General features: G+C 41.1%; 1 protein-coding gene across 1 annotated transcript in view; it reads right to left on the bottom strand.

Moving 5' to 3' along the window:
• Positions 1 to 15,017, bottom strand: part of DNAH11 (dynein axonemal heavy chain 11) — a 359,682-nt gene that overhangs the window by 344,019 nt on the left and 646 nt on the right. The window contains exon 2 of the mRNA XM_054559402.2: positions 13,498 to 13,641. Within this exon, the coding sequence (XP_054415377.1) occupies positions 13,498 to 13,641 (144 nt within the window). The remainder of the gene's footprint in view (positions 1 to 13,497; positions 13,642 to 15,017) is intronic.

Genomic DNA, 15,017 nt, shown 5'->3' on the forward strand with positions numbered 1-15,017 from the left:
GTTCATTTATTTACCCATTTATCAAACATTTGTGGAGGTTCCCAATAACTCAAACACTGCATGAAATAAGCAGCTATGTCAAGTAAGTAAACTGCCCTCATGTTGCAAACTGAGCACACTGGCAGGCACATTAATGAAAACAATCTTTCTGAATCATATGGAAGCTAGAAGTAAATTAATCTTCTGAAGCCCTAGGTGGCATCCCAGAGGATTAAAGTTTGGGTAGTCAGAAAGATGTTTATTCAGCCACACGGACCTTATTCAGAACTCCTTCTACCGTGAAACAGGAAACATCAATGGAACTATGTGAAAACTCTGAAAAAGTATTTTTCCTATTTCTAGAGCCTGGCATATATTATGTAATTAGTAAGAGAATGCTGCATTAATGAAGTTGGTCTCTTCTTGCTTTCCCTTCAAGTATCTATTCATTTTAAACTTTTTTTCATTTTTCTGATATAATCTATATATAATCTGTCCAGTTTATAAACATTTTACTATAAAACTTGAATTAGCCAAAATGCTCAGAAAATGTTTATTCTACCCTTTTAGAGTTTAGTTTGATGATACAATCTTCTAGTTAACTAAAAACAAGCTGAAAATTCACTTTCATTTTTGAATGGTGTTGAAACAAATGTCTCCAAATATTATTATTATTACCTTTTCCTACTTAGCACCCATTACATGTCACGCTAGTAATACAGAGATTAGTACAAGATAGTCCCTGCCCTCAGTGAGCTCAGTAGGTGAGATCCTGGAACTATGACACTCAAGATAAGAACTGTCATGATTAGAGGTATGTCCAGGATGCATATGAAAACATGGGAGAAATATCTGCCTCTGGGAGGGAATGGTATTAAGAAAGACTTGCCAGAAAAGTTGTTACTTGGTTTGAATATTTAAGATGAAAGAACAGGGCAAGGCAGGTGTTATGATGTGAATATATGTCCTCTGAAAATTCATATACTGAAATCCTAACCCCCAAAATGATGGTATTAGGAGGTGGAGTGTTTGGGAGGTGTATTTGTCATGACGGCCGAGTCCTCATGAATGGGATTAGTGTCTCTATAAATTAGGACCAACGGAGCTTGCTCGCCCCTTCCACCATGTGAAGACATAGCTAGAAGGGGCTGTCTACAAACCATGAAGCAGCCTTCAGACACCTGAATTTACTATTGCCTTGATTTTGAACTTCCAGCTCCAGAACTGTGAGAAATAAATGTCCAGTATTTATACACAATCAAGTCTTGGTATTTTGTGATAGCAACCTGAACAGAGTAAGACACCAAGCATTCCAGAAATTAGAACACTGATAAAATCGTGGGGACTCAGGGAGCATGGTGCTTGTAGGAAACTGCCAGTTTGACCATCCTGGAAATAGAACCAGTACCCCTGAGAGAAATGGCAATACTTGGGCTGTGAGGAAGGCAGGGTTAGTTTGTGAAGAACTCTGCAAACAGGCTGAAGAGTTTAGGTTTAAGCAAATTAATACAGGAACAGAAAAACCAAATACTGTATGTTCTCACTTTTTTTATTTTTTATTTATTTATTTATTTTTTTTGAGACAGAGTCTCACTTTGTCACTGAGGCTGAAGTGCAGTGGCAAGATCTCGGGTCACTCCATCCTCCACGTCTCCTGGGTTTAAGCGATTCTCCTGCCTCAGCCTCCCGAGTAGCCAAGATTACAAGCATGTGCCACCATGCCCAGCTAATTTTTGTATTTTAGTAGAGACAAGATTTTGCAATGTTGGTCAGGCTGCTTTCAAACTCCTAGCCTGAAGTTATCCGCCCTCATTGGCCTCCCAAAGTGGTAGGACTACAGGTGTGAGCCACCGCACCTGACCATGCATGTTCTCACTTACATTAATAACTAGGAGCTAAACATTGAGTACATATGGACACAAAGAAAAGAACAACAGACACTGTGGCCTTCTTGAGGGTGGAGGGTGGGACAAGGGTGAGGACTAAAGAACTACCTGTCAGATACTATGCTGATTACCTCGGTAACAAACTCTCTGTATACCAAACTCCCATGACATACAATTTACCCAGGTAACAAACCAGTACATGTACCTCTTGAATCTAAGATAAAAATTGGAAAGAAAAAAGTTTAGATTTGTTGGGCTGAACATGCATTACCTACTGGGAGACTGTTTTCTAGATTAAGTCCTTGATATCAACAGCTTTTTCTAAAAGTCAGGCTCAAAGAAAATTAAAGTTATTCAACATTTCTAATGTACTGGGTACTGTTTCAGACTTCACTCTATTTACTATTCTGAGAAAACATTTTAAAGGATCCGTTTTTGAGGCATAGTAAATCTAAGTACTGGCAGCCAGCCTGCAGATGTGACAAATCACCCAGCTCAGGCACCTAGAAAGTCACAAAAAGTGAACAGAATGTAGAGAATGGGTCAGCCCCTAAAAGGGAGGAAAGTTTCATTGTTAGGAAATCGAAACTTAAGCGGAGAAAGCGACCAGAGTACAACCTTATAAGGGAGGTAATGAAACTTAGGCAATGTCTGTGAGAATTGTAACCCCATAGTACTCAACTAATGAGGAACTGGGGGAAGAACTTCCATGCTAGGAGATAAATGACCTGCTATAGCTGCCCCGGGTGTGCCTGCCTACCAGACACCCAATCTTGCAAGACCGCCATTAAAAGTCTTGCTTCCACTGTTCTTCGTGTCTCCAAGTCCATTCTTTGGGTTCAGATGGGTAAATGTGTTTCTCACAAACTTGGGGGCTTGTCTGGGATCTCTGTGCCTGTGTAGACTAGGACTCCAGGCGAGGGCGGAAACACGTCCCACAAAATTTAAGTGGCCCACTCTGTCCAGGCGTCCTGGATCCCTGCAGAGGCCATAAACAAACCCAAGACTGTTATTCAGGAGGCAGTGGAGGCAACACAGGGAGAAAAGCAGGCACCACGAAAACCAGGCAACGTCATGCACGAGCCAAGGGAGGAAAATTGGACTATAAGTACTGCCTTGGTGGTTGGGCATTTTCAGAGGTCAAATGTGTGTAAATGAGATATAACATAGATATGAAGCAAGTGCGGAGTTCGAATTCCAATCCATAGTTCTGTTCTCCCACGAGGGAAATGTCCAGAGACAGGCAAAGCAATTGGGGTGTGCAAGAAACCTCCAGTAGTGGGGGGTTGAGTACACAGGGAAAAGCTTGGACACAAAGACTGACCAAAAATGAGAGACAGAAATTCTAGGCCTATGGGCCAAAGGAAAGAGGGAGCCAAAGAGACTCCCTCTGACATTCCCCCAGATAGTCCTTTGGGAAGAATGAGGTTTGGAGGGACAACCCTTGAATCAGGGACAAGGAAAGGCAAAAGATGATAAAGTGTTGCTGTTTATCTGGCCTAAAGACCCCATTCCTAAGCCTTTGGTCTTTTGGCCTGTTTGGCTCAGATAAAAATTGGGTGTGCCAAGCTTTAATTCTCTATATGAATGATAAAACTCCATCCTCACAAGAGGAGATGGGTTACACTCTCTGCTGGATCAAGGAATTAGCCCCCCATGTTCCCCTTCAAAGAAGAAAAGAAGCCTAGTAAAAAGCTCCTGCCCAGTGAAAAGCCCTGGGACCCCCATCATCCGTACCCCCTCCATGTGTCTCACAAAATAGGGGACAGGAAAATAAAGGGGCAGCAGGAGGGTTAGAGGAAGAAAGACCTGCAGACCATGGCAGAGTCTAACCAACTGCTCCTTTAAATCCTTATCCAAATTTGAGAAAATAATTAGAACAGTGTAAGAGGATATTGAGAACTTCTCTATCCCTTCCACACAGCAGACATCTAGCATATTCCCTCTTAGGGAAGCTCCCATACACAGGGAGAGATTGGCTTTGTAAATGCTCCTCTTACAAGTACTGAAGTTAGGAATTTCAAGAAGGAAATGAAACCACTTCTAAAACATCCCCTGGGTTTAGCAAACCAGCCGAACCAATTCCTAGAACCCAGCTTTTACACCTGGGCTGAAATGATGTCTATCACAAGTACCCTTTTCACAGGAAAAGAAAGGGGAATGATTAGGAGAGGGGCCATAACCATCTGGGAGAGGTAACAACCCACCGGGCAAGACGTCTTGCCAGCTGAACAAAAATTTCCAAATGTCAATCCCAAACGAGATAATAATGATACCGGGGGCCAGGTGCAGGGCTCATGCCTGTAATCCCAGCATGCTGGGAGGCCGAGGTGGGTGGATCACCTGAGGTCAAGGCCTCAAGACCAGCCTAGACAACACGGCAAAACCTCACCTCTACTAAAAAATATAAAAATTAGCCGGGCATGGTGGTACGCACCTGTAATCTCAGCTACTCAGGAGGCTGCGGCAGGAGAATCACTTAAACCTGGGAGGTGGAGGTTGTAGTGAGCCAAGATTGCACCACTGCATTCCAGCTTGGGCAACAGAGTGAGACTCCCCCTCAAAAAACAAACAAACAAACAAACAACAACAACAAAGAATCCCAAAGAACAGACACAAATGCAGAACCTCAGGGAACTAATAATAAAAAGGATCAAAAAGTCCTCTACTGGGACACAAAAGGTCTCAAAGGCATTGGAGATTCAACAAAAACCAAAAGAGGAAACTTCCTCCGCATTCCTGCAGAGGGTCAGAGACTAGATAAGAAAATACTCCAGATTAGATCCAGAGGACCCAGTAGGGCAAGGCTTTTTGAAGGTTAACTTTGTAAGAAAGAGCTGGCCTGACATTAAAAAAAAATTACAAAGGATTAACGGATGGAATGAGAAACCAATTGAGAAATTACTAAGGGAGGCTCAGAAGGTCTTTGTAGGGAGAGAGGAAGAGAAGCATAAATAAAAATGAAACTCATGGTTCCACCGTGGAAGAGGTAGTCAAAAAAAGGTTAGATCAAGATCCCCCTCGAAGGAGACAAAGAGAATGATAGATATCGACACAAAGAAAGAAGGGAAATACATGGAAAAGCTCCTAAGACTATGAGGGGATGTTACAAGTATGTAAAGCCAGGGCATTTTAAAAAAGAATGCCCTAAATGGAAAAAAGAAATGGTGATCCACCTCATGACCGTTGATGAAGACTGGGGGGAGAGTTCCTTCTGAGTAGGTTCCATCAGGAGCCCTGAATAAATTTGAAGGTGGGACCCGAGGGAGAAGTGACATTTTTGGTTGATACTGGTGTGGATTGCTCCTCCCTAAGTCACCAACCAAGGGGTACAGAACTCTCTAAGGAAAAATTGATAGTATCGGGTAAAAGGGGAGGGACTTCAGGTTCCGATATTCAAGAAAATGTTAATTAGATTGGGACCAAAATAAATTGGTCACTCTTATATGTTCCTAAAGCAGAAACTAACATCCTGAGTGGAAACTTGATTGTGGGATTGGGTTTAGGATTAGGAATAAAGGAAGGACAAAAAATAATAATAATGGGCCTCCCAAAAGAGGAGGAGGAAAGAAAATTAATAACCTTGTTTGGGTTAGAAAAGGCAACAGGGGAGGGTTAATAATCACACCCTTACAAATTAAACTAAAACAACCAAGAGAAGTAGTTTGCAAAAAAAAAAAATCCCATTTATACTGAAGGGAGAAAGCATCTCCAACTGGTAACAAAGGTATTAATGAAAGATGGACTATTAAAACCCTGCGTGTCACCCATACAACACTCCAATTCTCTCAGTCAAAAAGCCTAATGGGTTGTTGAGATTGGTGCAAGATCTAAGGGCTATGTATTAAATTGTCCAGACCTATCACCCTGTGGTGCCTAATCCCTACACCCTCCTCAGTAAGATACCCTGTGAACATAAGTGGTTCAGTGTGGTGGATCTAAAAGATGTATTCTGGGCATGTCCCTAGACTTTAGGAGTAGAGACCTCTTTGCCTTTAAATAGGAAAATCCTATTAACTGGGAGAAAATAATGGTACTGTTGGACTGTGCTGCCGCAAGATTTCATGGAAGCCCCAAACATATTTGGTCAAATCTTAGAAAAGGTCCTGGAGAAATTCCAACCTTCCAGGGGAAACCAGTTGTTATAATACATAGATAATCTTTTAATTCCTGAGGAGAAGAGGGCCGAGGTATCAGAAACCACCATAAGCTTACTTAATTTCACAGACGAATGGGGATTGCAAGTCTCTAAGAACAAATTGCAGTTTGTAGAAAAAGAAGTTAAATACTTAGGACACCTAATTAGTAAAGGGAAGTGAAGAATAAACCCAGAAAGAATATTGGGAATAGTGGGTCTGCCTTTGCCTAAGACAAAGAGAGAACTCCAAAAATTTTTAGGTTTAACTGACTACTGTATGTAATAAATTAACTCATGCTCAAAAAAAGATTCGTATCTCAAGTTACTAGAAGAGAAACCTGATCCCTTGCAATGGTCCCAAAGGAAATTCGGGCAGTAAAACAGCTAAAGCAGGCCTTCATTACAGCCCTGGTCCTGGCCCTCCCTTTTTTAGAGAAACCATTCCATCTGTTTGTAACAATGGACCAGGGAGTGGCCCTTGGGGTGCTCACCCAAACCTGGGGAGGGAAGAGGGAACCTGTTGCTTCTGCCTCCAAGCTTCTTGATCTTGTCTCTCAGGGGTGGCCTGAATGTGTACAAGCAGTGCTGCCACAGCCCTGCTGCTAGGAGAGTGGAAAGCTAACCTTTGGTGGGGCCCTAACAGTAAGCAACCCACACTGGGGCAGGAATATATTAAGTCAAAAGCCGGGAGATAGTTAACAGATTCTCAGACTCTAAAATATGAAGCCATAGTAGTTAAAAAAATGATTTGCTCGTAACAACAAATATTTGCCTAAATCCAGCTGGTTTCCTATGGAAAGGAGAGGAGAAAAAGAGAGACATCAGACCAGAACTGCTTAGATATCATAGAATACCAAACAAAAGTTAGACCAAACCTTAGGGAAGCTCCACTACATGATGGGATAAGGCTGTTTGTGGATATGTCGTCCCAAGTGATAGATGGCAAGAGACATAATGGCCATGCTGTCATTGATGGGAATAAACACTTCTTGTGTGAGAAAGGTAGATTACCTAACAGCTGGTCAGCCCAAACCTGTGAATTATATGGTCTTAACCAGGCCCTAAAGCTCCTTAAAGCCTAGGAAGGCACTGTATATACTGATTCTAAATATGCCTGTGGGGTGGTACACACTTTTGGAAAAATCTGGACAGAGTGGGGCCTAATAAATAGCAGCAGAAAAGAACTGGTACACGGGGAACTGGTCAAACAGGTTTTAGAAAGCATCCTGCTTCCAGCAGAGGTAACCATAGTTCATGTAAATGGTCATCAAAAAGGGGACACTATAGAAGCTACAGGAAACAAGCTTGCAGATGGCACTGCTGAGCAAGCCTTCCTGGAGGAAGAAATCAGAAGACTATTTAGCCTGATCCCAAACATCCCTAAGGTAGTATTAAGGCCCCAGTTTATCAGAGAGAAGAAGGAAGAATTAGACATGACAGCGGTCAAACTGAAGATGGCAAATGGGTACTTCTTGAGGGAGAGAAATAAGTAAACTCCATGAGAAAACTAATATCTATATTACACAAAGGGAGTCTTTGGGGACCCCAGGCTCTGTGTGATGCAATACTTAGGAATTATGGGTGTGTATAGGGATTTATACCCTCACTAAATAAGTATGTGGAAGTTGTGTAACTTGTCAAAAGACAAACAAAAAGGTGATTATAAAACAGGCCATGGGAGAAAGACCTCCCGGACTAAGATTATTTGAAAGCATTCAAGCAGATTTCACAGAAATGCCCAAAGTAGAAAGACTAAAGAATTTACTGATAATCATAAATCACCTTTCTGGCTGGGTAGAAGCCCTTCCCCTTCCATAGCCACCACTGGGAATGTGGTCAAAATAATATTAAAGCAGGCTGTACCTAGATTTGGCCTCATGGAAAACATTAATCCTGTCAATGGGAGCCACTTTACCTCAAGGGTGTTAAGGGGAATTATGGAAGGTTTCAAATTAAATGGGATTATCACACCCCTTGGCATCCCCCTTCCTCTGGAAAGGCAGAAAGAATGAATCAAACTCTCCAAAAGCATATCACCAAACTAATCTTAAAAACTAAATGCCTTGAACCAAATGTCTCCCAGTAGCACTCCTTAGGATTAGAACAGCCCCAAGAAAAGACTTGGGATTATCCCTCTACAAGTTATTATATGAGATCCCATATTTGGGCACAGCTAGACATCTCCCTACTACAGAAACCAAGGATCAATTCTTAAGAAATTATATACTGGGCATATACTTCACCCCGTTATCCCTTAGGTTAAAAGGACTTCTGACTCAAACTTCACCTCTTGAGTTCACGGCTCACTACTTCCAGCCCAGCAACTTGGTGCTGACCAAGACTTGGAAAGAAGACAAGCTCCACCTAAGCTGGAAAGGTCCCTATCAGTGCTCCTGACCACTGAGCTGGCTGTGCAAACAGCTAAACTGGGGTGAACTCACTATACTCAAGTCAAGGGACTGGTTAAAAAAAAATGTAAGGGAGAAAAAAAGACGAATGTAAAGTGCATGGGTCACCTAAGGAACCCTTCAAGTTAACTCAGAAAAATCTAAAAAGAAAACATAGGCTGGCCCCATTTTGGAAGTTAATATGGCTGGGATGGGCTACTATACAAAGAGCAGATCAAAATGGAAACTGGCAGGGGACTCCTCCCTACCCAATCAGGTCGCTTATTAATGTAACCAAGACGGTAGCATCCCAAACTATAAGATTTAATGCCTGCCAGGTTTTACCTTGTAGGAATGTGGAAAACCAGAAACAGCTCTCTCAAGTGGATAAATATCTTTTCCCTGAACCAAATACAGGTTATAGTAGAATATCACCCTGCCCCAGCTGGGATAATATATGGTGGACTACCCAATTTCAGGGTTGGACAGTAAACATGGGGTGGGTAACTCCAGCCTGGAGACCCTTAAAGAATAAATTACATCTGTCCAAGGGCTCCCCACCAAGTAACTGCCAGAATTTAAAATGCAATCCTATACTCATCACCATTGATAATCCAGCTCTTCTAAACCAAGAACCAAAAGTAGCATCTCGGTTATATGGGTTGGTGCAAACACCACAGGGAAAAACCCCCTAGGGCAATTTTTTCTCAAACTAATAAAAAACTCAATCCCCCATTTGCCTGGGACTACTCCAACCCTAAACCCTAATAATCACTTTAGTTCACCAAATGACCCTAAAAGGGTAAAAATAATTAAGGTAAAGGATTTAAAGCAAACCTTAGAAATCGAGACAGAGTATGGGAATATGAATGCCTGGGTCAAATTTTCAGTACAAGCCCTCAACAAGAGTAGCCGATATGAAGTGGAACAACTTCAGGCACAGGTGGTTCTGTTTCCCCTAGGATGGAATACCAATCCTAAAGAAATGCACTGTGTGTTGGCTCCATACCAGGACAACGATGCATGGGGAAATGAGACTTATAAAAGTCTGTCATTGGCCAGGTACGGTGGCTCATGCCTGTATTCCCAGGACTTTGGGAGGCCAAGGTGAGTGGATCACCTGAGGTCAGGAGTTCAAGACCAGCCTGGCCAACATGGCGAAACCCTGTCTCTACTAAAAATACAAAAAATTAGACAGGCACAGTGGTGCCTGTAATCCCAGCTACTCAGGAGGCTGAGGTAGGAGAATTGCTTGAATTGGGGAGGCAGAGGTTTCAGTGAGCCGAGATTGCACCATTGCACTCCAGCCTGGGCAATAAGAGCAAAACTCCATCTCAAAAAAAAAAAAAAAGTCTGTCATTGCTCTTTCCCGCATTGCAGAGGTCAGATCCCAGAGCAATTCCCTCGTTCTCCATAGAGAATATGAACTACTCCTCTTGCCTCTCTAGGCAGGGGGCAAACTTCAATAAGCCCATAGGAGAACTCTCAACTTGTATCCACTTTCTAAACATCACGAGTGAGTCAGGCAATGGCAATTACCCAGCTCTGCATATGCCCCAGGCTAATGGCTGGTGGTATTGTGGGAAAAGGAACCTCTGTAACCTGTTACTGTCCAGTTGGATCAGGACTTGTGCTTTAGTCCAATTGCCTTCACTCTGGCATTTCCTAAGATACCCGAAAATACATATGGCCACCAAAATCGGAGATATATGACAAATTCTTTTAATCCCAATATATATGTTAACTCAATAGGTGTCCCTAGGGGGGTGCCTAATAAATTTAAGGCCCAAAACCAAAGAGCTCTGGGTTTAAGTTAGTACTCTTTTGGTGGTCAACTATTAATAAAAATATGGATTAACTATATCTATTATATTCAACAAAAATTCATCAGTTATACTAAGGACACTCTCAAAGGGGTAGCTAGCCAGTTAAATGCCACCAGCCAAATAGCCTGAGAAAACAGGCTTGCACTAGACATGATACTAGCAGAAAAAGGGGGTGTATGTGTTACGCTGGGTGGGAAGTGTTGCATTTTCATTCCCAAGAATACCGCCCCAGAAGGCACCATCACAAGAGCTTTACAAGAACAACCCTAGCCAACAAACTAGCAAAAAATGCTGAAATTAATAACCCATTAATGGGTTGGGTAGAAGGTTGTTTTAAAAAATGAAAAGGTATGATAGGTTCAATCCTTACATCTCTCATAATTGTGGCAGGAGTCTTAACAGCAGTGGGATGTTGTATTCCCCCTGTGTAAGGGGACTAGCACAAAAATTAAAATAGCTATTAATAAACAAATGTGCATAACTTACTAGCAAAATAATCTGCTACTACTAGAAACCAAATTAAACTTGCTCTCCCATAAGGAAAAAAGTAAACAACTTCTAGAGTGATTCAAGAACCAAAAGGGTTTAGATAAAAATAAAACCAAAGAAAGTAAATAGAAAAGAGGAGGGAATTTGTGAGAAAACATTTTATATGGTCAGTTTTCAAGGCATGATAAATCTAAGCACTGGCAGCCAGCCTGAGGATATGACAAACCTCATGGCTCATGCATGTAGAAAGTCATGATAAGCAAACAGAATACAGAAGAGGAGTCAGCCCATAAAAGGGAAGAAAGTTTCGTTACTGGGAAATCAAAAATTAAGTGAGGAAGGGGGCTAGGGTAGAACATTATAAGGGCCATAATGAAACTTAGGCAATGTCCAGGAATATTGTAACCCCATAGTACTCAACCACTGAGGAACTGGGAGAGGGGCTTACGTGCTAGGAGGTAAATTACCTGCTGTAACTGCCCCGGGTGTGCCTGCCTACTAAACACCCGATCTTGCAAGACCGCCATTAAAAGTCTTGCTTCTGCTGTACTGCGTGTCTCCGAGTTCATCCTTTGGGTTTGGAAGGATAAATGTGTTTCTCACATTATTCCATGACAAAGCCAACTTCTTTTAAAACTTAATGTCTGTGTCATGAGCTGGGGATAAAACACTACGAAATTCTGAGCCACATGCTCTGGAAAGCAATTAGTAATTCAAACAGCTAAAGTACCCCTAGAAATATCATTTAAAACAAATAGACCTGGGATGTACTTATTAATTACAATAAATTTTATCAAATATATACAAAGTAAGTCAATTAATTTGAGGTTTTGTCTTATTTTAGTTGTAAGTTTGTATAGTTTTTGCATTTGTAAGAAAAATAAACTTTCTCTATGAACCAAAGTCAGGTCCACCAAGGACATATACACCTATAGATAAAAGAGCAAATGTACCTTTGCTGTGGATCTCTTTACTTACCTTCTGTTTCTCTTTTTAAACTGTGGGGTTTCTCTTTATGACAGTTCTTAAACCATTCAATACAATTACTGAGGAAACACTTTCAAAATACAGAAGCCTGGGCCCCTCTAGATTTTTTAAATTGGAATTTCCAAGGATGGGGCCCAGATATTGACTGAGAAGAACCAAATGATATTTTCTTTATGTCTTGGTAAGCATTCACAATTATTGTTTCTTTTGAAATGTGGGCCAACATGATACATAAAGAAATAACCATATGACATTTTATGTACTTTTGCTAAGTATAATTATATAATACAATCTGGTGACAAATAACAACATATGGAAACACATCATAATGTTGAGGAGCAGGCATACCTTTTTCAGAATGTTAAGCAGATCCTGGTACTGAGATAAAGAAAGAGTAGAGAAATTTGAAAAAGGCTTGTATCTTCTGTTGCCAGACACAGAGAGTAGAGTAAGAATTTCATATGTAGCCCTGCCCCTCCAAGTTCCAGTTGATAGTGGTCTAGATTCTCATATTGAACCAAAGTCATCAGATTCAGTTCAATTAAAATCTGAGCACCTGCTGCATACCAAAAATTGTTCCTGGTATTGAAGTTAAAAGACTGTCTTCCTAGCACCTCCCTGAAATGAGCTAAAGCCAATTAAATTCAACAGGAGTGAAGGGAAACCCAGGCAGGATATGGGAGTTAGGGGTGAAAGACTTTGGTTAGTCCAGCAGGAAAATACCTCCCTTCGAAAAGACAGAAGAAGAGACTCAAAAAGTAGAAGAGGTGTGATCACGAGAGACTGGTAAATAACTAGTAATAAATATGTCAGCAATTTTTCCTACCTTAAATATCGGCCTTGGCAGGACTACACTGATTACAGAGGTCTGATTTACAAATTGGCCTTGTAGACAGATACCTAACCCAGTGGTTCCCAAAGCTCACTGTACATTAGAATCACCTGGGAATCTTAAACAACTGCTGCTACCTGGCTCCCATTCAGGATGTTCTAAATTAATTGGTATGGGTGTGACCCAGGGCATTGTGTTAAAAGTTCCCCCAGGTGATCCTAACGTTCAGCAAAGTTTGAGAGCCAGGTTCTAGTTCCATGGAACCTGGTTATTTGGCAGTTGTTCTTCAAAGCTAGTCCACAAACAAAGAGCATCAGCATCAGGTTAGAAATGCAGAACCTCGGGCTCCACTGTAGACTGAATGAACCAACCTCTTTCACAAAATCCCCAGGCAGTTCTTATGCACAATAAAGTGTCAGTAACATTGGTTGAAGACTATTTCTCTATTTTAAGAGGAGAAAAACAAATTTTAAGAACCATTTCTAACACTTTCATCACCTTTTCCCATTATCTGCCATGAGTGAATCTTAGTCTTTAACTGTTAGTTTCTAACAAGTATAAAAAGGAACTGATAATACTCATTTTCAAAGTGTAAATTTGTCTCTACTCTGAATGTGAAGTTTAAAACCTACTGCTAAGGTGCAAGAGCCTATTCAAGTTGCTTTTTATTTGCTTCTATTATCTTGGAAGGAAGAAAGGGAGAGAATGATCCCTGCAATTGCCACCTGTTGAATATTAGCATCAGTAAGCATGAGCTCCTTTCAGGAACAGTCTAGATGTTATGACTCCATCCACCTGGCTAGAGACTCCTGGCTTCTACAAGCTTTTTTTTTTTTTTTTTTTTTTAAACCACCCCCATCCCCTTCCTGTCCCCTCCTAGCTCTTCTTTTTTTTAATTATCAGAGTTGTCCTAAATAATTCCAAATGTCATGGAGATAAGTGAAAGCTTTAAATATTAAAGACAGACCAGTACCTCATCGAGGAAAGCAGATACATGTCCAAGAGACAACGCAGGTAACTCTCCAAATAAAACCACTTGAGAAAAGTCATTTACTCCAATGCTTTCAGTAATCTTCTTGGAAATAAAAACAAGTTTATGATTTGCATCTCTTGGAATCTAAAACAAGAGCAAGATAATTAGTTCAAGTAGTTTTCTTGTTAACAAGCAGGATTTACTATATCCAACTTGTAGCTGTACTGCTAGCAGAAGAAACAAAACCTGGCGTCTTGCCTGCCCTATAAACAAGGTCCTTCTACCACTCTTCCCTAGTATGCAGAGAGTATACAGTTTTCTTTGTTCTTTTACAATGCTAATTGCACAGCATTACTGGTGTGGAAATATCACCTTTTAAAGGCATGCCAATTATACCAGATCATTATACACCAAAAAAAAAATCTTATAACTAAAAACAAATAAGGAGCATGTAGGCACGTAGAATGTTTCAATCCTGAAGGGTTATTTTTTATACTCTTCTCTGGTTTGGAAATAAGCCAAACTGAGATAAAGACAGGCCCAAGAGGTTAATTTGTATTTCTATCAAAGAATAGAAATGTATAACCAAAACATGCTAACATTTCCACAACTACTGAGTCATTCTATTGAACATTATAATAACTTAGGTAATACTAGAGTTGTGTTCTATCGCCTTGTCTACTGACAAACTTATTTTTTTTAAAGTTACAATTAGAAGAGTCCTAAAACAATAGAATTCAAAATTCATAATACCCTAAGGCAGCCTTCCTATTACTCTCTTTCTTCTCTGAGATCCTATTTCCCAACTATTACAATGACCACAGCTAGTGATAAAACGATATAACATGTTAAACTGAGCATTGCGCTACTTAAAAATTGTGAATCTTGCTCCAAACTCATCATACTTGAAAAATACTAAATACAAGTGCTGTACGTTAGGTGATACGTTAACCTTTTAGTGGACAAATCATCTAAATTCAAAAAGAAAAAAAAGGAAGAAAAGGAAGGAGGGAACTGCTCCCTCTAAATGTTCAGTAAACACCCATGTGTACGGAGATTGCATGGTCATTCCTTTTTAAGGACTCAATGTTTTTGCCTGGGGTGAAGTGTTGTTGGCACGTAATCAAAATACGTGACAAGTTATATGCGCTCTGCCAAACACCACAGTTTTTAAAGGATGTGCCTCCAGAGTGACCCAAGAGCAACTGAAACGCAAGTTGTTTGGCACAGAAAGCCCACCTTGCGCCTAACACCCAAGCAGCTAAAGAAAGCGCTGGTTTTCTTGCATTATCCTGGTCGAGCAGGCTCAACGGGGGATTCTCGGTCAGATACAAACTGCTGACCTAGGAAACTGACCTGCAGCTGCTAAACTGCAGAGTGGGTGCACGTGGGGAGGAGTCCCGCGGGCCTTCAAGCCAAGATGGGGACTTCAAGCCAAGTTTTTTAAAGTGCCCGAGTGAGCGCCCCGCGGGAATCCAAAGGGGCGCGACTGGGCTGTCTCCCCTAGGTAGTTTTGTTGG

Source organism: Pongo abelii, chromosome 6 (genome assembly GCF_028885655.2).
Source record: "Pongo abelii isolate AG06213 chromosome 6, NHGRI_mPonAbe1-v2.0_pri, whole genome shotgun sequence".
NCBI lineage: Eukaryota > Metazoa > Chordata > Mammalia > Primates > Hominidae > Pongo > Pongo abelii.